At 51.0% G+C, this 25,718-nt stretch overlaps 4 protein-coding genes across 4 annotated transcripts; 3 read left to right on the plus strand and 1 right to left on the minus strand.

The window, feature by feature from the left end:
- Positions 1-426: 426 nt before the first annotated feature.
- On the plus strand, positions 427-6,627 carry map3k9 (mitogen-activated protein kinase kinase kinase 9). Its single transcript, XM_088400535.1, has 11 exons — positions 427-999; positions 1,520-1,933; positions 2,442-2,622; positions 2,841-2,989; positions 3,157-3,332; positions 3,397-3,637; positions 3,707-3,829; positions 3,997-4,120; positions 4,222-4,334; positions 4,412-5,041; positions 5,121-6,627. Exons 1-11 carry the CDS (start codon positions 627-629, stop codon positions 5,468-5,470), a joined length of 2,874 nt encoding a protein of 957 aa, XP_088256661.1. The 5' UTR covers positions 427-626; the 3' UTR covers positions 5,471-6,627.
- On the minus strand, positions 6,195-8,417 carry ttc9 (tetratricopeptide repeat domain 9). Its single transcript, XM_088400553.1, has 3 exons — positions 7,611-8,417; positions 7,018-7,200; positions 6,195-6,946 (listed from the first exon to the last, which is right to left on the minus strand). The coding sequence occupies exons 1-3, from the start codon at positions 8,128-8,130 to the stop codon at positions 6,864-6,866; spliced, it is 786 nt and encodes a 261-aa protein (XP_088256679.1). The 5' UTR covers positions 8,131-8,417; the 3' UTR covers positions 6,195-6,863.
- A 668-nt stretch (positions 8,418-9,085) lies between these two features.
- med6 (mediator complex subunit 6) lies at positions 9,086-11,234 on the plus strand. Its single transcript, XM_088400554.1, has 8 exons — positions 9,086-9,231; positions 9,607-9,766; positions 9,855-9,946; positions 10,066-10,148; positions 10,231-10,339; positions 10,415-10,530; positions 10,650-10,677; positions 10,766-11,234. The coding sequence occupies exons 1-8, from the start codon at positions 9,189-9,191 to the stop codon at positions 10,900-10,902; spliced, it is 768 nt and encodes a 255-aa protein (XP_088256680.1). The 5' UTR covers positions 9,086-9,188; the 3' UTR covers positions 10,903-11,234.
- Positions 11,235-11,769: 535 nt separating this feature from the next.
- Positions 11,770-25,539, plus strand: pcnx1 (pecanex 1). The gene is made up of 35 exons (XM_088400534.1): positions 11,770-12,107; positions 13,126-13,331; positions 14,401-14,500; positions 14,574-14,610; positions 14,846-14,908; positions 15,043-16,650; positions 16,716-16,845; positions 17,269-17,456; positions 17,729-17,822; positions 18,000-18,057; positions 18,121-18,335; positions 18,422-18,575; positions 18,653-18,685; positions 18,762-18,933; positions 19,007-19,117; positions 19,181-19,272; positions 19,345-19,454; positions 19,555-19,660; positions 19,739-19,831; positions 19,905-20,055; positions 20,126-20,267; positions 20,334-20,511; positions 20,615-20,723; positions 20,899-21,028; positions 21,106-21,164; positions 21,236-21,451; positions 21,535-21,788; positions 21,853-22,083; positions 22,155-22,255; positions 22,330-22,711; positions 22,779-23,053; positions 23,160-23,338; positions 23,439-23,917; positions 23,985-24,125; positions 24,187-25,539. The coding sequence occupies exons 1-35, from the start codon at positions 11,955-11,957 to the stop codon at positions 24,325-24,327; spliced, it is 6,891 nt and encodes a 2,296-aa protein (XP_088256660.1). The 5' UTR covers positions 11,770-11,954; the 3' UTR covers positions 24,328-25,539.
- Positions 25,540-25,718: the final 179 nt, after the last annotated feature.

Consider the following 25,718-nt stretch of genomic DNA (forward strand, 5'->3'; position numbering starts at 1 on the left):
AAAAAAAATGGGGAAAAAATATGAATTTTCCAAAGTGTTTTTTGAGATTCTAACTGTTTTCTTTTGTTCTCTACTGTGGAATAAAATCAGCTTTCTGGTTCACAAGAAAAATGCAAATTCTTTTTTATCATATTTTTTTATAGACAACCAACCATATCTTAGGTTGTTTTGTTTTTAAATTACCAAATTGAGAGCTCTAAAACATCAAAAACTATTTAAATTGTGATATTATTTACTGTACACTTATTGTTCTGGAGTTTTCCAGTAAGATGAATAATTAATGTGATTTTTGCTATGGACAGTATAGGGCCCGTCTGTGACGTCACGTCGTGTTATAGGGCGGGTCCAAGCGGCTGAGTGACGCGCACGCGCACCAATAGGAGGGCAGATTGGCATTTTGACGCGGAAGATGCGCTGCTCGCAGCTCGCACTGATTGTGATATTTTCGTGTGGTTTTAAGTAACCGGAGCCACAATCATGATGAGGCCATATTACCCACAATGCAATATTGTGAGCTGAGCTGCAGATCGCGCGCGGGATTAACCGCGACTTAAACTAGCTAGCTAGCGGGCCGCCAGGTGAATGCGCCTGCCGCTGGGCTGCGGGCCGTCCCATGGACCGCCTCCATGGATGTCTCCCCCAAAGCGGCTTCGGCGGAGCACACCTCGGGCGTCCCCCCCTCCTCTGATGAAGCAGATATTTTCCGCTGGCCAACGCCGGAGGAGGATGGAGAGAACGCCGCCGAGCCGCCGGATGTGGCACCTGCCGGCCGCTGGACGGCCGTGTTCGACTACGAGGCGACGGCGGACGACGAGTTGAGTCTCCGCAGGGGGGACCTTGTGGAGGTGCTGTCCAAGGATTCCTTGGTGTCTGGGGACGAGGGATGGTGGACCGGCGTGGTGGCCGACCGTGTGGGCATTTTCCCCTGCAACTATGTCAGCAGGGGCGTGCCGGAGGAGAGGCGGGCCGCCTCGTCTCAGGAAGTGCCCCCCTTGCACCGTGAGTACCCCTTTGTGCTTTCCCATCGATTGACATCAACCCCGAATGCATCAAATGATTATCAAAGTGTCATGAAAAATACTTTCAACTTTATTTCCCTCCTTATTTCCGCTGCTGTGTTTCTTTTTTTAAGAGCTAGCGGTGACTTCATTCCCCAGATGCATCTCGAATCATCTTTCGAGATGTGCATAACTCGAAATAATAATTATTTAAACCCCATGTATAATCGAAATGATCCAGAAAACGCTGGAATAGCAATTAAAACTTCATCTAAACTTGATTTGTTTTTGTAAAAATGCACCACAATTGGGACAACATCAAGGTTGAGATGTGAGCCTTGCTTGTTTGGGCTGGGCTGTTGTCCTCCTCTGCTGGCCTACTTTCACGTACCACCTGAAATATTCATGAGGGTCTGCTCAAGGAGAAGGGGGTCCCACTGGGAGCGTAGCTACACTTGGAAACTTTCCATGGGCATTTATGGAATTCATACACAACAGTTTTTGATTTCCTCCATCCACAGTCCTGGAGATTGACTTCTCTGAGCTGGCCCTGGAGGAGATCATCGGCGTGGGCGGATTCGGCAAGGTCTACCGAGCTGTGTGGCGCGGCGCAGAGGTCGCGGTGAAGGCGGCGCGACGGGACCCCGACGAAGACCCGGTGCAGACTCTGGCCAGCGTGCGGCAGGAGGCCAAGCTCTTCGCCATGCTGGAGCACCCCAACGTGATGGCACTTCTGGGCGCCTGCCTACGACAGCCCAACTTGTGCCTGGTGATGGAGTACGCCCGCGGCGGCGCCCTCAACCGGGTGCTGGCGGGCAAACGTGTGCCACCCTGCGCCTTGGTGGACTGGGCGGTGCAGGTCGCCCGGGGAATGCGCTACCTTCACGACCAAGCCATCGTCACAATCATTCATCGAGACCTCAAGTCCAGCAATGGTAGGAACCCTCGGCAGCAATTTGATTTTTCACCGTGCTGGTCACATTTGGTCATTTGTTGTTGTTGTACACATAAGATCAGAAAGAAAAAGTTGTCTGTGTGGTTGTCTGTAATCCTTTAAATCCTGAAACTTATTAGGAAGGATTTTCCTCACACGCACACACGCCCGCACACACACACAAATTAACTATCGGCGAGCCTTTGCTGGCTGCTTCCCATTGGCTAGCGAAGGACGGCGGTGTAACGAGTAAGGAAGAACGACGCCGAACGCAGCCTGTGTCTCACGACGTCTTGTTTTCTTCTCTCTTCTTCTACTCCTAACCTCGTCCTCTTACAAATCCCTTTTTTATCCCCACTTTGCCCTCCATTTTTGTGTTAATCTTGCTTTCCGCTTCATTTAAATTTATTTTTATTCGGAATCCTTGCTTTCCACGACATGCGCAAACCCCCTACCACCACCCCCCCAACCACCTCGTCATACCTCTCCCATCCCGCACCCCCCCCCAGTCCTCATCCTGGAGAGGCTCGAGGGGGATGACCTGAGCAACAAGACGCTGAAGATTACAGACTTTGGGCTGGCACGCGAGTGGCAGTGCACCACCAAGATGAGCGCGGCGGGCACCTACGCTTGGATGGCGCCCGAGGTCATCCGCTCGTCCACCTTCTCCAAGGGTAGCGACGTTTGGAGGTGGGCAAGTAGCCGGGGGCTTTTCCGGCACGTCCCCAAAATGTGAAAACAAAGTTCAGCTAGGGATGCAAGTTGCCGTAGCGACGGTGATTTTTCAAACGATCTGAAGACGTCCAGATCTTACGCACACTTTAATATTCGCCACATTCAAAGCTGCTTGATGATTTTGTTTGTGAACTCCTCGTCATGAAATACGCTTGTGGATTTTGCTCTGGCAGTTACGGCGTGCTGCTGTGGGAGTTGCTGACGGGCGAAGTGCCGTTCCGGGGCATCGACGGTCTGGCGGTGGCCTACGGCGTGGCTATGAACAAGCTGGCTTTGCCAATCCCCTCCACATGTCCCGAACCCTTTGCCCGCCTCATGGAGGGTAAGACGTGCTCACGCCAAGCCACATGGACTAAGCAACTTGAAATTTAAAAATGTCCCTTTGAGATGCACGTGAAGTCGGCCATTTTGGTTTGAGGAGCTCATTTTGGCTCTGCCGCCCGGTTCCATTGGTTATCTCCAACTGTGATATCATTGTCATGATCGCAGGTTGCTGGAGCTCGGACCCTCACTCCCGGCCGCCCTTCGCCAACATTCTAGCTCACCTGACCGCCATCGAGGAGTCTGGATTTTTCGAGATGCCGGCAGAGTCGTTTTGCTCCTTGCAGGACGACTGGAAGCTGGAGATACAAGAGATGTTTGACCAGCTGCGGGCCAAAGAGAAGGTAGGACGGTGTACCTAATGAAGTGTTTCGTGGGGATTCGAAAACATCCTTTCTTTGGCATCAGGAACTGCGGTCGTGGGAGGAGGAGCTAACGCAGGCGGCGCTGCAGCAGAAGTGCCAGGAGGAGGCGCTGCGGCGGCGCGAGCAGGAGCTGGCCGAGCGGGAGATCCACATCCTGGAGCGCGAGCTCAACATCATCATCCACCAACTGTACCGCGACAAGCCGCATGTAGAACGCCGCCAGGGAAAGTTCCGGCGCAACCGCCTTAAAGTCAAGGATGGCAACAGGATTAGCTTGCCGCTAGGTAACTTTGTAGCAGCAGTGTTTCAAGGTGTCCTTAAAAGGTGTCCTTAAAATAATAATTCTTTTTTAGATTTCCAGCACAAGATCACCGTGCAGGCATCACCATCACATGACCGCCGCAGAAGTTTGCTCAGCAGTGGCTCCAGCCCCCCCACCAGCCCGCCGCTGCTCCCTCGCCTCCGAGCCATCCAACGTATGTAAACTACTTTAACAAAAAATACGATACAGTAGTACTTTGACTTACGAGCACCCCATTTTCTCGAACCATTTCTTAAAAAAAAGAGGTTCAGTGTGCATGCTTCAAGTTGTTTACTACCACTCCCAGTTGCAGCTCAATACCAACGTTATTCTTCCACTCAGTCACGCCGCGTGAGGGGCGCTGTGGCGGCTGGGCTTGCAATGCAGGCGAAGAAGAGTTAGAGAGGAGGGGATCCAGGAAGAAGGGCAGGACGCGAGTGCACCGCGAGCACAGCGCCGACGCCAGGTAACCACACGTACCTGCCTGCCACTCTTGAATGATCTTGCTTTGAAAATGTGTAATCATGGCGTTCCCTCCTATGCTAATGCTAACATGACTGGCGATAGCGTGAGGCCCGCCGCCGAGGGCAGCCGCCAGCGCTCCTGCAGCGCCCCCAACCTGCGCCGCTCCCCCAGACACAGCCCCGCCGTGCCAGGCGTCCCCTGCCTCCTGGAGATTGGTAAATTCTGCTTCTTTGTCTAAAGTAGTGCATGAAATGAATTTTTGTGTAGATTTTCCAATGAATTCATTTTATAGAAAACGAAGACAGCTGCTTTGTGAGCGGCTCAGAAGCTGGCCCGGCTCAGACGTACCTGTGCCTGCACGGTCAAGAAGATGACCAATCGGTGACCGGCGCGGATCCCTTCGCGGACATCCAAATTCCGGGAGCCACGCCGAGCCGCAAGAGCCCTGGCGGAGGTCGGCGCACGGACCTGATGCTTCTGGGCTGCGGCGCTCTGCTGGCGGCGGCCGGGCTGGGTCACAACTTGCTGACTTTTGCTCGGCCGGAGGAGGGCGTCAAATCACGCTGGGACGCCTTCTTCCACGCGCACAGACTCTTCCGCCGAGACAGCCCGCTGAGGATCCCGCCGTCCCCGGACCGCGACTCATCCACGCGCTCGCTGCTGCGCTCCGACAGTGACGAGCTGCCGGCGGCGGTCCCGCCTGCGCGTCGCCACGGGAACGCGCTGGTCAACACCCACCTGGAGAGTTTCAAGCGCAACCCACGGCAGTCGCTCACGCCCACGCATGTGCCCTGCGCGCCGAGCGCCGGCGCCCCACGCGCCGCGGGCCTGCGACGCACGCCGTCCGACGGCGCCATCCGGAAGAGCTGCCTGCAGAACAACCTCCAACCTTTGCCGGAGCAAGCCATCTTGGAGAACACAGGTACATAAGCTCATTCTAGACTTTCCAAAAACAATCATTTGGCGCACAACAACATGACGGTCTCATTGCACTCCCCCAGGGAGCGCCTTTCGGGGTTTCACCGACAACTTCTCCCCCGTCCCCCGCCTCCCGGACCCCAATGTGGTGTTCCCCCCCACCCCTCGGCGCCGCTGCACCCCCGAGCGCCCCAAAACTTTGGACATCCTAGCACGGCCCCGCCCCTCGGCGAGGCCTCGTTGCGACGCCTTCCGCCCGGAACCCCGAGGCCGCGGCAACTCCCCAGCGGCGCACACCTCCAGCGCAGAGACGCCGCCTACCGTGGAAGAGGCGCCCACGCCTTACTCACCCTACAGGGGGCGCAACTTGCTGGACACGCCGGACGAGCGGCAGTGCCGCGACTGCACCGTGCCTCTACGCAGCAAAGAGTGACATTTTCCCAATCGTTCCCCACATCACGATAAGCACCCCCCCCCCCTCCCAAAAAAAAGCATCATGAATGTAAGTACACACTCACTACTTGTTGGCTGACACTTCACGACTGCACCATTTACTCGAAAGCAGCAGCGGCTTGTTTGCATCCGACTTAAAGGGAACGTCCATTAGGATTTTGAATCCGTATTCCGCATCGTGTATCTTCCATGACATCATACAAGGAGCCTTCAAATGCTCGTGTGGCTCACTCACAATTCGTTATCGCGGCTGATGTTTGTATTTGCCTTCCGTCATTTTTGTAAAAACCCTTTTTGCTTTCAAAGTTATTTATTTATAAATTATTGCAATTATGTAATTTATTTATTTATTTATTATGCAATTGCAATAACTCAAGGTGAACGAGAGAGAACTTTATAATCCTCCATTTCTGCTGTTATTTTCATTTCACCCATCCGTCGCTTATTTCACATTTTTTAACTTGAATGCGCCATACAAAGTCTGCTATAGCGCGTAACGTAAAGACAAAAATCAAACTCTGGATGTAAAAGGATGCAAAACAAGCGTGCCAAGAGAGGATGGAGTCCGACACCATTAAAAACACAATTCAACTCATTTCACCGTCATCTCCTTCTCTTATTTTTAACTCAGGAAAAAAGGGAATTACTCGGGTAAAGATAAATATCTTCTTTAATCGCTCGATCACCAAAGTATTGAAGCCGTGTATGGTTGAGGTGTTTATTTTATTTACACATTTGCTCTCATCAATATTTGCATTTGAAAGTATAAATAATCATAAAAATAACAAATCATTAACGAGTTGATCCACAATACAAACAACCACAACATTTTACATCCCAAAAAAAAAACAGTGTGTTCTTAGATTAAATACTCTAACGTGATCCAAGTGCTTTATTTTGGGTGCGCATCACCAATATTATTTTTTTTTTGTACACGTATCTATGATATGTATCGTAGTGGCAATGGTGTGCTTTTTTTTTTTTTTCTGTACTGCCCATACATGCATTTTCCTCGAACGCACCAGACCAAAAAGAAACCATAGCTTGTTACTCATCTCCTCCATTTTGAGATGCTGTCGTGCGAGAGAAAGAGGGAGTGAGTGAAGCTGGAATTCAAAACAAACACTCCGATATGCATTTTTTTGTGTGTGTGTGTTGTTCCTCCCCAACGTGTGTTTGGACTGGCAGTGATTGCAAAACAAAATCATCTTCAACCTTTCAAAAGTGCACGGGCAGCGTTTGAAGTCCCATGGGAACATTCCTTACTGCTATACAATGACAAGTCCGGGCGGCACACAAGTGAGAGGCGGGACAGGAAGCGGCGCTGAGTTGGAAAAGTCATCTGTGGTCGTCTTCTTTTTTTTTTTTTTTTTTTAAGTGGCGTCTTTCTTTTCCCTCTGAGCGCTGCGGCGGATCTTCATCTCTGTCAGCTGGATGTAGCGGATGACGTTCGTGTCTGCAATATAAGCACATAAAAGAGGCTCCTAATATATATAAATATACATATATAATATAATTTGGTATCACCTGAAGGCTCCTGCTTGTGCGACTCTTTCAGGTAGTAGAGAGCCTTCTGGAAGTCCCCCAGGTGGTAGTAGGCCACGCCGGAGCGGTACAGGGCCTTAAAGTTCTTGCCCTCCTTGTGCAGCACCTTCAGACAGTACTCCTTGACCCGCTCGTAGTTGACCAGCTCCATCTGGAGAAGGCAGGCTGCGTGGCATGCGGTGGAGAATCAACCTCAGTGACCCCCCCCCCATGACTCATTGCACTTAGAAACTGTACAGTGGATTGGAGGGATGCCTCGTGAATGTTCTGGGTTTGAATCTGTCGTTTTGTGCAGGTTCTCATGGTCTTAGAAGTTCGTAAAAATATGATTTGCAAATTTTGAATTTACTGACTTATTGTTTGATACAATTTTGTGAGTTGTCGTAGTGAACGTTTAAAAGACTCCAGGGCCAAGATTTACTGAGTTAACAACTCTAATTGAAAATACATAGTCTTTTATGAATTCATAATGCCTTTATTTTAGAGGAAGCCTACTCTTTGTATTGTGCTATAATTTAGTATACTGTAGTATGTAATTCAGTGTAATATAGTAATAATATTGCAGTGTGGTGTACCGGCTAGGCTGTTGTAGCACTCCAGTTCTGCGTTCTCCATGGCCCCCTTCTGCTCCTCTGTCAGCGGGCTGGACTTGCCGATGGCGGCCAGCAGCGACTTGGAGCCTGCACCGTCCGGGTCCCCGAGAACCCTGCACAGCCCCTTCATCTCAAGCAGCGCACGGTGGTACTTGCCGATGGCCTCGCGGTACTTCTTGTCCTTGTAGCACTGCGTGCCCTGGCACTTGAAGTCCAGCGCCCGCCTCACGGCGTCGGCAGGCTCGCTTTGCGACGGCTGCTTGACCATAGTGGTGCTGCTGGAGGTCCCGCCGTGGTGGTGGTGGTGGTGCTGGTGGTGGTGCCGCTGGTGTGGGCGGGCATCTCTGCTCCGGCCACCTACGGGGGGAGGCTGCGCGCCCGGTTGGAGCCTTGGGGAGCCGCCGCCGTTGTCAGTAGCTGGGCCGCCTCTGCTCGCCTCCACCCTGGGACCACCGACGACGACATCGTGGGCGCCGCCTTGGATTAAACTCATTTTCGACATTGATCTTCAAAAACGTGATCCTTCACTGCATCCTCGGTCTTCTTCCCTCCTCCCTCTCCTCCTCGCTGCCGCAGATGGCGCGTCCTTTTCTGGCGCAAGGCAAATCTGCTGGATGATGATGCGCACTCAAGGTGTGCGCGCGCATGCTTACGTGCGCGTCCTTGTGAGGCACCATGCGCCCATTGGTTGATAAATAAGGAGCCAAGGGATTCCAAGTTGGTTCTTCATCGGGAGGAGATCTGTTCATTATAATGCATATTCGGTTTCATATACTTGTATTACTATTTTTTAGGAGAAAGGGCTTTTCTCCGGGGTCTAGAACCGCCCCTGCTTGCAAATCCCGACCCCAACCCCCTGATGTACACCCATGGCAGGGACACTGGTATTTCTTACTAGCTGTCGGGTCGCTGTTGTCACACACTGGCAGTTGCTGGTGAGCTCAGCTGTGTTTTGGGTGTGTCGCTCAAATTCCACAGTCCCTCCTAACCACATTTGAAAGCCTGGGAGGGCTGTAAATTATGAGTGCACATACGGCCGGCTGTTATATAAAGCCTGTTTTCATGTCTCCGTATAATACCGTGCCTTTAAATAGTTGGCTGTTGTCAAGCAAACATCATTTGGGAAGTGGAGGAATACTTTAGTTGACATTTTACAGTACAATAGCAGCTATTGTCTTGTTTGATTTTGCTCCCATTTAATCTTGCTCATGGAAAAAAATAGTCATCTGCTCATTTTTATTTTTTTAACCCTTTGAATTTTATTTTTATGATACTGTGCAAATTGTAAAACAGTACATGTTTTTTAAGGGTATGTTAGCAGATGTGTCTTCCACTTAAATCAAGGGTCACTAAAATGGACCCCAAGGGGACTAGGTAAACCTTAAGGACAACTTAAATAGTCTGCAGGCCTGTTGACACCATAGCTCATCCACGAGAGGCATCATTTTTTATGTTGCTACTCTAAAAAAAGGTTTCTTGACCTCATTACCCAAGGGCTGGGCACTGACCTCTGATGTCATCATAAAGCGACAAAATTTTGACTTGCCGTACGTCATCTTTATGCGACAGTTTATTTACGTCATGGCGTCGGTGGATTTCAGAGGTAGAGAAATGAAATAATTTCATTAACTCGTGCACAGGCGCGTGTGTTTTGGACAATAATAGATGAGCAAACGTGTTTAATCTTAAATATTTCAGTATTGTTAAGAAAGTATGTGTTTTCTGTCGTTCGTTAGTTGCTTAGCTTTTAGTGTTAGCGGCTAGTATTAGCAGCGCTTTTATTTTCATTGATGGAATGGAAGACAAGGGGCAAGATTTTTCTCACTAGCTGACCAGTAAATATAACTAAAAACTGCTACTTATGCTCTTTAATAAGATTTACGTCGAACGTAAAATCATCACTGGTGCATTTTCTGATCGATTGACGTGTTTCCAAATGGAAATGTAGATGTGTCATGGTATATTTGTGACTTTGCAGAAAATCTGCTGGGCATCTCCTGGGTGGACAGCGGCTTGGTGCCCATCCTCAACCCTGGCAATGTACTCGATTACTTCTCGGAGAGGAGTAACCCCTTCTATGACCGCACTTGTAATAATGAGGTGGTGAAAATGCAACGGCTCAGCCTGGACCATCTCAAGTATGTTGAGAAAGCTTTGTGTGTGCTGCTGGAGAACAAACGGGTAAGTAGGTGATGGTTGACTGAACGGCGTGAACTTACTTTGCAGTCAGATGGTCGGAGTGGAGTACATTCTTCTTCATGCGCAAGAGCCCATTCTGTATATCATCCGTAAGCAACAGAGGCAGTCACCCACGCAAGGTGAGCATGTCCCAAAAGAACATTTATTATCATTTCAAATGGAAGGATTTTGTAAGTCTTCTCGTATGGTAATGTTTTAACCTGACTACCATCTTCTCATCTCGTTTTCTGCTAACCAGTGATTCCCTTGGCTGACTACTACATCATCATAGGTGTGGTCTATCAGGCCCCGGATCTGAGCACGGTCATCAGCTCCAGAGCGGTGAGAATCAGGACCAATGCAATGGTCATCATCACTAGATGGCAGTATTTTGAGATTCTTTTTTTTTTTTTGACCATTTCAGCTTTCCGCCGTTCACGGCATCCAGTCTGCTTTTGACGAAGCCATGTCCTACTGTCGCTACCATCCCTCAAAAGGCTACTGGTGGCACTTCAAAGACCAGGAGGAGAGAGGTGAAGCATTTTTAGTCAGAGGGACTTGACCGAATATGTCACAAGACTTTATATGGATAAAAATTGTTTTGACAGAAAAAAACAAGCCAAAGTCCAAGAAGAAAGAGGAGCCGGGTTCACTGTTCCAGAGACATCGTGTGGACACTCTGCTTTTGGACCTCAGGTCAAAGTTCCCGCCAACCTTCTACCAGGTACTTTGGACTCGTAAAGTGGGTTAGGGTTAGGGTAAAACTACGATAAAAACTTGAAGCAAGTCTGGTTTAAGTCAGTATACTGCTGTATTTATTATCTGTTCTTTCTGAAATTTCAGCCAAAGCCTGGAGAGAAGCCCATTCCAGGTAAGGTATCATTTGTATTCAAATATTCCTAAGCGAATAGGTGGTTTGATTTTATATATATTTAGATATTTTGAAATGTGTGTCACAGTGGAAGTAAAAAAAGAGCCTGAACCTCCCACGGAAACGGTCAAACAAGAGGAAAGGGAGCCAGTAGCTAAGTCCTCCGCCACCGCCGCCGCACCAGCCAGCAAGCCGCCTCCCGAGAAGCGAGCTCGGCTCCAGTGACTGCAATTACAACATCGAACAAAACAGTTAGGACTTTGTCTTCCGCTACTTGACCTCAATGCGATCAGGATGAGGAAGTCGTCCTCGTGTCGGATCTGGATGCCTCACACACAGCATTATTGAATAATGATGATAAAATGAACCTGGGGGGGAGGGCAGCGGATGTTTGATGATCTTTTTGATGACCTCAGCATTTTGCATGCAGGATCAGTTTCATTCCCGTAGGACTTTTTTTACACATGCAGGAATGATGGTGCGTCATCAGTTCCTGTGGGAACACGTAACCCGACTTCTGTGTTTTTGTGTAATAAATGTGTTATGTTATTATGGTATATCGCCATATTTTTATTTAAAACATTGCTTTGTCATCATTGGGTTTTCAATTGAAAAGTCACAAATTCCCCATAAAATATAATGTTATGATTGTTACATTCGTTATTTTATGGATGTTGAATATCATATGGATTAAGTTTAGTGTTAATGGGTTACCAGCATATTAAAATTATACTAAAAAAGTTCATATTCATTTTCAATCAAATATTCTGATAGTGTTTTCTGTAATGTTTTTTTTCCCCTAATGTTTGTTTATTTTCTGTCACCTCTTTTCACCTGCAATACACAAAAGTAACACTAGATGTCAACATTTCTCACGTATGGTCCAAACTCAAAACATTTTTATCAACTTGTAGCTTCATTTGTTGATAAACAATTACTAGTTTTGTCAAGTGTTCCGCATTTGTTTTAGTCCACATTATAACATCAAGACGACATTTTGTGCAAAAATTTAAACGCGTTTGCTTGTTCGCGTTTCTTCTTCGCCTAAAAAGCGGCGGAAACCACGAAGAAGAGCATTTTCGCAGGGCGTGGTGGGATAGCACGGTCCTCCAGTGGAGGAATCAAAGCAGCAGCCGAGCTCTCCGGCTTGGCTTGGCTGACTGGGGCTAGCTAGCGGCACTAGAAGATGCCTAGGCCAGCGTCTCTGACCAACAACACGGCGCCGTTCGTCCTTTAGTCGTCGTCGGTGGCGGCGTACGTGTCGGCTAAAGCGAGCCATGGGCTCGCAGACCCTCCAGATCCTCAGGCAGGGGGTCTGGGCTTCTATCACCGGCGGGTGGTACTACGACCCCGACCAGAATACGTTCGTCAACGCGCTCCATCTTTACATCTGGCTCTTTCTGCTATGCTTCCCCTTCACGCTGTACATGGTGAGTTTTATTTTTCTTCTTTTTCTAACCCCGACTTTCGTTTTCCCATCGGCTGTACGGTCCAGGATAGCGGCCACTGGGACACTAAATAGAAAGCTGTCTATTATCTGGAGCGTACACAATGTAATGTGCCATTAAAGTCCAACGGCACCACAAAATGTCCACTTGAGGCTTCTCAATTCAACGTTGCTTTTAATATTTACATATTTATAATGTACAATATTGATACGGAGAATGGAGATAGGAAATAAATATTGAATAAAAATATTTCATGGAGCATAATAGAAAAAATGATAACTAAATATAGACGAACAATACTTTAATTCCATATTAAATGCAAGACATTTAAAAAAAAATCACAAAATGCGAACTATTAGACTAATATTAAATAATTAAAAATAGGGAAACAAAAGTATGTAATGTTTGTTTGAGTCATCCAATGACTAGTTTTATGCCTTCCCCTTTCATCCAGTCGTTCTCCCTTTTGATGATGCTTTTTGTTGAGGATGAAGAATATATGCCAGCTATTGTTCAAACAGCTGTTGCTTCTAAAGCCATGACAATCCAAGCTCACCGTTAGCATTGGAATGATATTTTGAATATTTTTTGGGGGGTGAGGTTTTAGGCAGATTGATGTAGCAACATGAAAATGTTTTCTTAGAAATGAGTCCATTTTAAAACCGGCACCCCTGTCCTAAGATTTTTTATTAGCGCCACCCCAGTGTCAGTTTCCCAGGCGTACAAACGTCTATATTGAGGGTGTTTCAAATTAGTGCGTGGCTCGCCTTCTATTCCGAGAGTGGAAATCCACCAGTCAGCTCCGTGGTTTATAACTTGAGCCACAACTAATAGCAACGTGCACGAATGCAGGGGGTATTCCAAGTGCAGTGGCAGATGATGTGGATTTGGAGGGGTGTGGCTATCTGTGAGGGGGGGGTCGTGTCATAGAGTTACTGGTTGTCATCTACACTTGTGGTGCAGCAACACATGAAGACAGACATTTTGAAAATCGTTGCAGGCGTTGCCGTCCACCATGGTCATCGTGGGCGTCTACTGCGGCGTGATCGCCGCCATGTTCCTGCTGCTCAAGACGGTCAACTACCGCTTGCACCACGCGCTGGACGAGGGCGAAGTGGTCGAACTGCAGGCCAAGAAGACGCAGGGCAGCGCCGAGGGGTCATGCAATGTCAGCACCGGACGACGGCAGGACAGCAACGGCCCGGGGTAGGTTTGTGGGTGTTCTATAAACAGTTTTGGGGAAAATGTAAACCAAGAAGATGTTGTTTTTTGTCAGCATGGGAAGCCGCTCTTGCATAAGAATATGATATTTCCAGCTCACTTGACCCACTTGACCACTGGTGTTGAATTCCAGAGATTAAAATGGCCCGGACAAGGAATACACGAGTTCTAAATTCCTGCAAATTGCACTTGGCTGCAGTCAATAGTTCCTTTCTTGCAAGCACAATGGATGATGTTGAATGAAATGTCCTGAGGGTATAAACTCCTCGCCAAAAAACATTGCGGGCCGTACGTACTTTCAGCTTGAAGTCATTGTTCACTTTAAATTTGGTATTGTAAGATTGAAATGCTAGTTGTGTTAGCCTGTCAAAGGAATATTGCATTGTGTGTTAGCATGAAGCTAGTTGTTGTTTTGGGTCAAAATGTTGCTCTCACTGTGTTTGTATATAAACTTAAAAAGTTCTCCATAATGTTTTTTTCACCAAGTCTAAAGGCTCCAGCAGAAGGGGAAGAAAAAAAAAAACCAATGAGGTTGCACTTTTTTTATTGCCCTTAACGGGACCGAGTGACTCATATCGACATTCCAGAGTGGCGGTACCTTAGCTCGACCCTTTCGGAGCGCCACAAAAAAGATTTTCCACTCAAGGTGTTGTTGTTGTTGTTGCGCACTCCACGTGACACCGTTTCTCGGGATGTTTATCTCCGCCGCTTGAACCCAGTTGCGAAATATCCCCAGCGCATGGAAATGATTTATAGACAATCCCTGGCATGCTGTTTGCTTTTCGCTCATCTCGGGCCTTGGTTGGAAAAAGCACATCTGGGCTAAATATAAACACGGCGGCTACTTTACATCACTCCAAATCTCATTACTGTCACGTATTTGGCTCGTCGATGATGTGAGAGACAAACCCTTGTCGGAGTTGCGTAACCTCCCCCCCCCACCCTTCATTCAATCCGCTGATTGAAAGGATGGAGCTGAATGACGCGAGCATCAGCGTGATGAATGACACACCGGGGCAGTGAGTAACACGAGTGCGTGTTTGCGTGCACGCAGAGACCCCGGAGGGGGGATCGAGATGGCCGACTTCATCAGGCAAGAAACGCCGCCGGTGGACTGCAGCTCGCGCAACTCCTACATCGGGATGGAGCAGCAGGTATTTTGTGGATTGCAGTGGCGGGAAGGAACAAAAGTCTTCTAATTCCTCGTCTTTTGCATTCCCGCTCCAGACGGCGTCCACCCTCGGGAGAGCGACGGGAGCCAAAGGTAACGGTGCCCCTCCTTAGCCTTGGCTCATTAGAGACAGGGAGGGGAGGGGGGTGTTTCTGGGAAAAGTGTTTGGGCCCATCTGTTACTCGGAGGTCACTCAAAGGTAGATTGTGCAGCGAAACAAAAGACGGTGGCAGTCGCACAGGAAGGGCAACAACGGCACCTCGCCGGGGCCGTATTAATAATTGATTGAAGCTGTCGTCTCCTAATTGCTTCCCTCCTTTCTTTGCAGATGTGGGAAAGACGTCAGACGACATCAGCTTGACTCTGGTGGAGAGCTGCAGTCACGATCACGGTGCGTAGTGTGGAAATTGTTTTGTTTTCATGGGCCCATTTTGTTTTTGTTTTTTGTCACATAAAAGTCAAATCAATGATAATTTGAATACTTTATGTCTATAAATGTGTGGTCCTTCCTTCTTGTGTCTTCAGATCTGCTCTCAGACACAAAGATGTACTGCCTGGTTCCCAACGACTCCTTCGCCTCCCTGCAGCCCTCCACCTCCTTGTGTCCGTCCGAGCTGTCCCGAGAACCCGCCGAGCTGTGCAACGCCAGCGCCTACCACTGCGGCCTGTCGCACGAGGACGCCGCCCATCACTTGTCCTCGCAGTCACAGACCTTTCGGAAGGAGCCCCGATCGCGGGGATTACCTCGGACCTCCAGCTCGGCGGGGTCCGCCTTCCCCGACCCGGGCTTGCCGGACTTTACGCTCTATCCGCCACCCAGGAGGGGGGGCCTGGATCCCGTGCGCGAGCTGGAGGCCGCCAGGCCGCAACGGGAGGCAGGCGAGCGGCTCTACCAGCAGGACCAAGCGGTGGCCTCCACCTCGGGGCTGGAATGTTACAGGAACAAGAACCCGCACAGGGTATCCCGCTCGGTCTCTAGAGAAGCCGGAGAGGGTAGCTCAGGTTTGTACCAGGGGGATTCAGGCGGCGGCAGGAAGGGCCCCGACGTTGGGAGAAAATCCCGGCGGGGCGAGCGCAGCGCCGAGAGCCTGCGCAGCCTGAGCGCGCGCAGCAGCGGCTCCACCGAGAGCTACTGCAGCGGCACCGACCGCGACACAAACAGCACCGCCAGCAGTTTTCACAGCGAGCAGACCAGCTCCACGCACGTGGAGAGCCTGCTGTCGCTCTCCGGGGACGAACGCATGCGGGAGCGGGTGGACGCCGACAGCAGGGCGTGTTCCCGGGGTGTTCGCGGCCTCCCCTCCAGGGAGGCCAACAAGAACCCGCACGCCAACGAACTGACGGCTAACCGGCCAGGCACCGTCGCGTCCTCCGCGCCTCCCGAGCTCACGGAGGGCAGCGGGAGTCCGCAAGATCCGAGCATCAGGACCGGTGCCGACGGCTCGGTCGAAGCGGTCGCCGTGGACCGCGTCGAGCCAAACAACGTTGTTCAGAGGACTTGCTCTCTGTCTACTGGCCGCACCGGGCGGCGGCGGACGGGCAAGAAGCGGGCGAGCAGTTTTGACGCCAGCCGCCACCGGGACTACATGTCGCCACGCGGGCTGGCCAAGCCTTGCAGCGCCGTGTTCGCCGGAGGCGGCGGAGAGGAGGACTCCAGCGACCACAGCGAGCAGAGCTGCGCCTCCAGTCTCCCCTCAGCCCGCCACTTGAGCACGGACAGCTCCTCCAGCGCCACCTCTCGCTCTTGCCACTCACCCGAGGGCCGCTACCGGGCCCTCAAAGCCAAGCAGACCGCAGCCGGCGCGGCGCCGGAAGCACGGGCGGGAGGGCGGCGGCGCGCCTCCCGGCGTACCCCCAGCACGGGCAACGCCAGGACGCACGCCCGCGTGTTGAGCTTGGACAGTGGCACCGCCGCCTGCCTTAACGACCCCACGCGCCTCGGAGCTCCCGCCGGGCCGCGACCCCTCACCACCTCCAAATCTGACCTGGAAGCCAAAGAAGGGGAGGTTCTGGATGCCGCCTCCCTGCTGGGTCGCGCCTCCCAGCTGGAGTCGGTGACACGCTCCAGGAACAGTCTGCCCAGCCAGGCCGTGTTCTTGGAGTCTCAGGACGCCGGCGCCGCTTGCCTTCGGGGTATGTCGTATAACTATAAAAAAAAAATGTCAAAAAGTACCAATAATTCATTTTCACCATCACAGCCCCCGGCAGCGAGGAGACGGTGGTCTTCCGCCGTGAGCGGAGCACGTTTCGCCGGCAGGCGGTGCGACGGCGGCACAACGCCGGCAGTAACCCCACGCCGCCATCCTCTCTCATTGGCTCTCCCCTCAGGTACGACGTCCTTCGCAAACCGATGTCAGCATGTGACGAGAGCTACTCGGATTTATTTCCCCGAAAATCATCCAGCCCTGAATCGCACTTGGATCACGCGTCGTCATTATGTCTCGCTCAGCATGTGATCTCGTTCATCCTTTTTCCAGCTATGATGCTATCATGTCGTCTTTTTAACAACATTTCGGATGACCGAGCAAAGAATGGAGTCCTTTCAACATTACAAGTCCTGACGAATCAATCTCCTCACAAGCGCGCATGATTTGCCCGTTCTGCTGTGTCTCATCGATTTGTTTGTTTTTCTGTCGCTCTGAAAGTGATTTGGAGACGATGCCGACTTTGAACTTTATTGAAGCCCGAGAACTTGTTTACTTGTTTTCCCAAAAACCCTCACTTTATTCCTCCCCCACTTTTCTCCTGCAGTCTCCAGGAGGCGCTCAGTCAAGCGTCCCAGCCTCCCACCAAGTCCACTCAGCCGTCTCGCACCGCCTCCCAGGTGACGGTGCTGAGCGCCAGCGCCTCCCTGCTGGCCAGGAATGGAAGCGCACACCTGGATGGTTCTCAGGACAAGGCCTCGACTGTCGGCGCCAGCAGTTTGCAGGACGACCTCGGTGGGGAAACGGGCGCACGTCGCGTGTTTTGAAACGATTCGAAGCGGAACAGTGAACCCGCTCGAGGACACACAATGTCCCAAGTTCGGCGTCACCGCGAAGCTGCGGTCGTTGCTGTCAGTCAGTCGTTCGCGTTCGGCCAACTGATGCGATCAGATCCCCAAGCGCAGTGCGCATTATCCATGCTCCAGTTATCTCCGTTTGTTGATGGAGCGTCTGCAGGCTCCTCTAGCGCCACCGCCATCGATAATGACCCTTTTCTTTATTCTCAGGGAAACTCACACCCTCCTTGTATGAGGCCATGGGGTGCGACATGTCCCTGGTCAACTTTGAACCCGCCACCAGACGAGCCTCCAATAACATTTGGTGAGGAGCGCCGACACAAACTAGACATGATTAGTTGTAATAACAGGAAATGAACACTGTAGAAAAGTGCAAGAGTAAATATTTGACCAGTCTGGGTTATCAGGTTATCCAAACAGCAGTTGCATTAGCGTCATGCTACTATTTTTTTTTTTTTCTCCCTCCGTGTGTGTGCTGCAGGGACACAGACTCCCACCTCTCCAGTTCTACCTCAGTTCGCTTCTTTCCTCATGACCTGGTGAGTAGATATTTATGCTGGATGTCAGTAAGAATGCACCTCAGGCAGCTCCCCCTCCCCCAGATCCGCCTGAACCGCCTGCTCACCATGGACCCGGAGCTGCTGGAGCAGCAGGACGGAGACCTGAGCCCGGATCTCCACATTGTGACGCTGGGACCCGATGAGCCGAGGCGCGCCCCCGTCGCCAAGGCCAAGCAGTACTACCGATTGTGGCTCATGCCTTACCTGTGGGTGGGGCTTCACTTCGACCGCCTCACTCTGCTGGCGCTGTTCGACCGGTGAGTCGCGACAGCGCCGTGACGTGGTGGACTGTGATTGCGCAGGTGGCAGGAGACCAAACCATGTTTTGATACCTTTATCCCAGGAATCGAGAAGTTCTGGAGAACGTGCTGGCCGTGGTGCTGGCCGTCCTGGTGGCCTTCCTGGGCTCGGTGCTTTTGGTGCACGGGTTCTTCACCGACATCTGGGTCTTTCAATTCTGCCTGGTCATTGCCAGCTGCCAATATTCTTTGCTCAAGGTGAGGAATATTGTGGATTTAAAAAATTATTTTCTGTTTTGTCTGTAGACTTTTTTTTAAATCTGTTTCATTGGCAGAGCGTTCAACCAGACTCCTCTTCCCCGCGTCATGTAAGTCACGGCTCTTCTCTTTATCGTAGCCGCGGTGGTCCGCTAACCTTTCACTGCTCTCTGTCGCCACCTACAGGGCCACAATCGCATCATCGCCTACAGCCGCCCCGTCTACTTCTGCCTGTGCTGCGGTCTCATCTGGCTGCTTCACTACACCAGCTTGAGGACGAGCTCCTCCCGCTTCACGCTTTACGGCGTCGCTCTCACCAGCTCGCTCATCCTCGCCTCTGCCAGGGACCTCGTCATAGGTAATGCCAAATAATCCTACGCCGCGATTAAAATTTAAAATCATTAACGACGGTCTCTCGTGTGTGCTTGCAGTCTTCACGCTGTGTTTCCCCATCATTTTCTTCGTGGGCCTGCTGCCGCAAGTCAACACGTTTGTCATGTATTTTTTCGAGCAGCTGGACATCCACATTTTTGGCGGCAACGGTGAGCCGCAACTTTTTGATTTTATTTATTCATTTTTTATTAACGCTCCTCTTCTGCCCGCAGCCTGCACCAGCCTACTGTCGTCCCTCTACAGCGTCCTCCGCAGCGTGCTCACCGTCGCGTTGTTATACGGCTTCTGCTACGGCGCCCTCAAGGTGAGCCGCACTCGCTTTCGATTCGGACGCGCGCTCTGTACGCCAACCGGCGCCGCTTTTCGACTTTTCCAGGAGAACTGGGAGCCTCATCACATCCCTGTGCTCTTCTCCGTCTTCTGCGGCCTGCTGGTGGCCGTGTCGTACCACCTGAGCCGGCAAAGCAGCGACCCGTCTGTACTCATGTGAGCGCACTTAGGGGACAAAAGTATTGGGACGGGCACCGCTGACGGGAAAGTTTTCCTGTCTCAATGAATGCATCAACCTGCTGTAATTGTCTTCTAGCTCGCTGATACAGTCCAAAATGTTGCCCAACCTGAGAGACAGCAACCCGGAGGACCCCTTGTCGGAAGTGCAGGACCCCCTGCCTGATAAGCTGAAGGCCTCTGTGGTGGGTTTTTCGGTGGAAGCATTGAAACCAGACAAGGGGCGTCATTATAAAAGATTCTAATCGCTTATTGATTCGCAGAACGAGCGCCTGCAGTCGGACTTTATCGTGTGCGTGGTCATCGCCGTGCTCTACTTCGCCATCCACGTCAGCACGGTCTTCATAGCCCTGCAGGTACGTGGGTACACCGGCCGTTCACGCCGATTTTCCCCCGACGGCTCGTTCATCTCCTCCGCGTCCCCCGCAGCCTTTCCTGAGCTACGTGCTCTACACGTTGCTGGGCACGGTGGGGCTGCTCACGCACTACCTTCTACCACAAGTGCGCAAACAGCTCCCCTGGTACTGCTTCTCGCACCCGCTCCTCAAGACCAAAGAGTATTACCAGTTTGAAGTCAGGGGTGAGCACACAGACAATCATGACTCGTCGACTTCATGTTGAATTTAAAAAAAATTATTCTCCGGCGTCAGACGCCGCTCACGTCATGTGGTTCGAGAAGCTCCACGTGTGGCTGCTCTTCGTGGAGAGGAACGTCCTCTACCCTCTCGTCATCCTCAACGAGATGAGCGGCAGCGCCAGGGAGCTCGCCAGCCCCAAGCGACTGGACACCGAGTGAGAGAAACATGCACGCTTGTTTTTTTATTGTTTCTTTTTTTGACACATTGTTCTCTTCTCCAGGGTGGGCGCGCTGATGATCACCGTGGCGGGGCTGAAGCTGCTGCGCACGTGCTACAGCAGCCCCACCTACCAGTACATCACCGTCCTCTTCACCGTGCTCTTCTTCACCTTCGACTACCGCCACATGTCGGAGACTCTGCTGCTGGATCTCTTCCTCATGTCCATCGTCTTCAGCAAGGTGCGTTTTGAGCGATTCGCCTACTTTGCTGACCTTGCAAACCTTTTTTTTTCCCCCCAGAGTCCATAAGTCCATTTTTTTATGTTTTTATTTTTGTTTTCAGCTGTGGGAGCTGTTCTACAAGCTGCACTTTGTCTACACCTACATCGCACCCTGGCAGATCACCTGGGGCTCAGCCTTCCACGCCTTCGCCCAGCCCTTTGCCGTGCCCCGTATCCTTTCCACGCCACCTCGTATATATTTTTATGACTCTGGTCATGCTCTCAAGTCACAAGTCTCAGCTGTAAATTGTCTCTTTTGGAAGTGCTGACCCAGCTAGTCTCATTGAGGTCATGGTTATATGACAAGCTTACCCCGTCTGGTCCTTGACCTCCTCGCTTGCTGCAGACTCGGCTATGCTTTTCGTCCAAGCTCTGGTCTCGGCCATCTTCTCCACACCACTCAACCCTTTCCTAGGCAGCGCCATCTTCATCACGTCTTATGTCCGGCCCGTCAAATTTTGGGAGCGTGACTACAAGTAGGATTCCTACTTAAAAAAAAAACATCTCACCTCGATGTAGTCAATCTAAACTTACTTTATTTTTCTCCACAAAGCACCAAAAGGGTGGATCACTCCAACACTCGGCTGGCCTCGCAGCTGGACAGAAATCCAGGTGAACGGCTAATTGTACATTGCTAATGATTTAAGAAAGAATGAAACTATATTTCTTTTGAATCCCGCCAGGCTCGGACGACAATAACCTCAACTCCATCTTTTACGAGCACCTGACTCGCTCGCTGCAGCACAGCCTTTGCGGTGACCTTCTGCTGGGCCGTTGGGGCAACTTCAGCACGGGCGACTGCTTCATCCTGGCCTCGGACTACCTCAACGCCCTTGTTCACCTGGTGGAGATCGGCAACGGCCTGGTCACCTTTCAGCTCCGAGGGCTGGAGTTCCGAGGTGAGCTTCCTGCTGCCACAAAAACGAGTCGATGGACAGAAATGAGTTTCAGAACAAGTCCTCAGCAACCCTTCTTCTTGTAGGTACCTACTGCCAGCAGAGGGAGGTGGAGGCCATCACCGAGGGTGTAGAGGAAGACGAGGGCTGCTGCTGCTGTGAGCCGGGCCATCTCCCGCACATCCTGTCCTTCAACGCCGCCTTCGGCCAGCGCTGGCTGGCCTGGGAGGTGCTGGTCACCAAATACGTCCTGGAGGGCTACAGCATCACCGACAACAGCGCCGCCTCCATGCTGCAGGTTTTCGACCTGCGACGCATCCTCACCACCTATTATGTCAAGGTGAGTGGGTGGAGACTTTAAGGAGACCGATCCGAGTGGAAAGATTTATGGCGATGCTCTTCAGGGGATCATCTACTACGTGGTTGCCTCACCCAAGTTGGAGGAGTGGCTGTCAAACGAGACCATGAAGGAGGGTCTGCGGGCGTGTGGGGAGAGGAACTACGTGGACCTGGATCCTACCTTCAATCCTAACATCGACGAAGACTACGACCACCGGCTGGCTGGCGTCTCCAGGGATAGTTTCTGCAGCGTTTACCTGGGCTGGATCCAGTACTGCAACTCTCGCAGGGACAAGGTAGCAAAATGGTCTTCATGTACTTTAAAAAAAATACTTGAGGACAGTTGAACTCATGTTTTGTGTTGTAGCCTCTGGACAACGAGAGAGACTCACCTCTGGTGCTGCTTTGCTTCGGCCTGTGCGTACTGGGAAGGAGAGCGCTGGGAACGGCGGCTCATCACATGTCCAGGTTTGGCGGGCAAATTCCAGTAGCACTGATAAAAAATGGCGGCTCATTCCTTTCGCATGTGTCCCGTCCCACAGCAACCTGGAGTCTTTCCTGTACGGGCTTCACGCTTTGTTTAAAGGAGACTTCCGCATCTCGTCGGTGCGAGACGAGTGGATCTTCGCCGACATGGAGCTTCTCAGGAAGGTGGTGGTCCCCGGCATCCGGATGTCCCTCAAACTCCACCAGGATCACTTCACCTCGCCCGACGAGTACGAGGAGCCGGCGGTGCTTTTCGAGGCCATCTCAGCCCACCAGCAGAACTTGGTCATCGCCCACGAAGGCGACCCAGCATGGCGCAGCGCCGTGTTGTCCAACGCCCAGTCGCTCCTCGCTCTGCGCCACGTGCTGGACGAGGGCACCAACGAGTACAAGATCATCATGCTCAACCGCCGATACCTCAGCTTCAGAGTCATCAAGGTCCGGGAACATTTTCATCATTGTTGTCGGAAAATACAGACGACGTAAATCTTGCCGTGTGTCACAGGTCAACAAAGAGTGTGTGCGGGGCCTGTGGGCTGGCCAGCAGCAGGAGCTTGTGTTCCTACGGAACCGCAACCCGGAGCGCGGCAGCATCCAGAACGCCAAGCAGGCGCTCCGCAACATGATCAACTCGTCATGCGACCAGCCCATCGGCTACCCGATCTACGTGTCGCCGCTCACCACCTCCTACTGCAACTCGCACCCGCAATTGGGCCACGTCTTGGGCGGGCCCATCAGCATCGCCAACATCCGTAACTTTGTGGTCAGCACTTGGCACAGGTTTGTGTCGCTATGGAGCAGTGTTGAGGGTTTCAAATTAAAAATGTTTTGTTGTCTTTTTGTGTCTTTTACTAAAACCTTGTCTATCTCCTTTTTATTCTTACAGGTTACGAAAAGGCTGCGGCGCAGGTTGTAACAGCGGAGGGAATATCGAGGATCCCGACGGCGGCGGGCTGTCCTGCGGCAGCGGCAATGGGATAGCGGGTGACTCGCAGCAGAGCTCCATGTCTCACGGCGGCCATTCCGGACCCGGCGGCCGTCACTCGTACCAGCCGCACGCTCTGGGTGAGGGAAAGAGCACTTAACCATTAACGGCAAACCATAGCAGTCTGCTACATTGTCACAAGGCTAACGCTAACGGCGGTGTGGCTGTCCGGGCGTCCAGGCTCCAGTCAGAGTTCCCAGTCTGTCCAGTCCAGCCTAGTGCGCCACTCCCCGGCCCGGGCCTCCGTGGCAAGCCAGTCGTCGTCGTACCGCTACGGCGGCAGCAGCCGCCACTCGTCGCTTCGCACGTCCGCCACGGGCCTGGAGGCGTGCCGGCGTTCCTCCACCAGCCAGCTGTCCCTGCGCACGCTCCCCACCTCCCTGCAACTCCGGCTGGGTTCCAACTCGGACTCGGCCGGCCCGTCGGCGTCGCTCTCCAGCCACAGCATCCCGCCGTGCAAGCGCCACACGCTAGTGGGCCTTCTCGGGAACGACGGCCTGTGCGGCGTGGTGATGGATCCCCTGGGCCAGCATCACCACCACCACCAGCAGCAGCAGCATCTTCATCATCATCACCTGCACCACCACCATCACCACCTGCAGCAGCACAACCCCGTGGTCTCCACGGTACGCAGGGACGACATCTCCTACAGAGTGCAGGTGTGTGGGAAAGTTGTATTTCAACTCAGCTAGCTGTATCGCAAAATGAATCTGTTACTGTCTCCAGATTGTGGACCCGGGTCAGGTACTGGAGAGCATCAACGTGTCCAAGAGAAAGGAGCTACAGTGGCCTGATGAGACGTTGCGATTGCGGGCGGGGAGGACCTGCTGGAGGGACTGGAGCCCCCTAGAGGGCATGGAAGGACATGTGAGTTAAGCTGACAACGCTGGTTCTGAAAATGAGTTGATTGTTGTTGGGCTTTTTCCAGGTGATTCACCGGTGGGTGCCTTGCAGCCGTGAGCCGGCCAACCGCTCCCATATAGACAAGACCATCCTGCTGGTACAGGTGGACGAAAAACTGGTGCCCATTGTCGAAACGGGCGTCATCGAACTGGGCGCCGAGGTTTGACAGGGCGTCCGAAACGGCAAGCACACAGGAAGCGGGAGCGCTCGGAATCGAAAGGCAAGGCTCGCCGCTAACCGTTAAATTGAAGTCAGAAGGTTGAGCGTGAGTTAAATTACACGCGTGGCATCACACAATGAGGCTGATTAGCATCGGCCGCTAACTACCTGCCGTCATCAATTATCGAAGCTTGAGCACGGTGTCAACTTCGGATGCGGTATTGCAATACGTGGCCGACTTTGACATCGAGATTGAACGCCAACGTTATTCACCGCTCACGGCTACAGTAAGTCGCTACACTTATTGAAGATCTTTGCATTTGTGACATTGCGCAATGTGGTTGAGTCACCGCTATTTGCTGCTAGCATCACTTTTGAAAACAGGAACTGGGAGTTATACCTCCACCCAACCCGCTCCGTCAGCAGAGTGGGAATCGAACCACAGGGAAAAAAAAAAATTTCAGCCGAGGCAGACTTTTTATGAGTCTTTTTTTTAAGCACCTCCCTCCGTTTTGTCACAATCTGCCTTGCTTTTATCGTCTGGGGGAAAATGCTGCATGACAGTCAAGCTCATTGATTTCTATGCATTTTTTTGTGTTGATACATTTTGTGGTTGTTAATAATTTGCCAAATATGCCTGTTTTTTGTCATTTCTGCTACCACCCCTGCCCCGCACCGCCCCGTTGCCATAACAACAGACGACGTCGCTTTGTAGTCATTCCACTCGGATTAGATTCAAAGTATTGACTTGCACTATATTTTTTATTTACAGTGATGCACTACAATTGCATATATATATATATATATATATATATATATATATATATATATATATATATATATATATATATATATATACTATTTATTATGACAGACTCTGAATGGCCGTGGTTATACCGATGCCTTGGAACGACGATTAAAATGCAATCACCCCTTCTTATTTCTTTTCCCAACTTGAATATAACTTTTTATTGTATATCCGTATATATATTTACACAAATATATGTATATGTGTGCGTACGTATAATGTTGAGTGTAAAAAAATATTTATTACTGTGAAAATACTATTTACACTTTCCGCTTTTTGAGATAAAAAAATGTTAATGTATTAAAGGACCATGGGGTTGAAAACAACATGCAGTTTTTTTCTGATGGTTTGTTTAAATATTTAACTTAATTGCTTTTCTATACTGAGAAATAAAAAACATGTTTTATTGCAGATGAGTTTCTATGGTGGCTGTTTGAACATAAATGAATGTTATTTAAACTCATGTTTGTAATGTTGGTCCATTAATTCCCATTAATATGGATCCTTTTGCTCACAATATTGGCTTTCACATTAAAATATATTTTTTTATAACAACTTTTACAATTTTACTAACCCAGTCATCCTGTAAC

The sequence above is a fragment of the Syngnathus floridae genome, chromosome 16 (genome assembly GCF_059516105.1).
Source record: "Syngnathus floridae isolate MCC-2025c chromosome 16, RoL_Sflo_1.0, whole genome shotgun sequence".
In the NCBI taxonomy this organism is placed as follows: Eukaryota; Metazoa; Chordata; class Actinopteri; order Syngnathiformes; family Syngnathidae; genus Syngnathus; species Syngnathus floridae.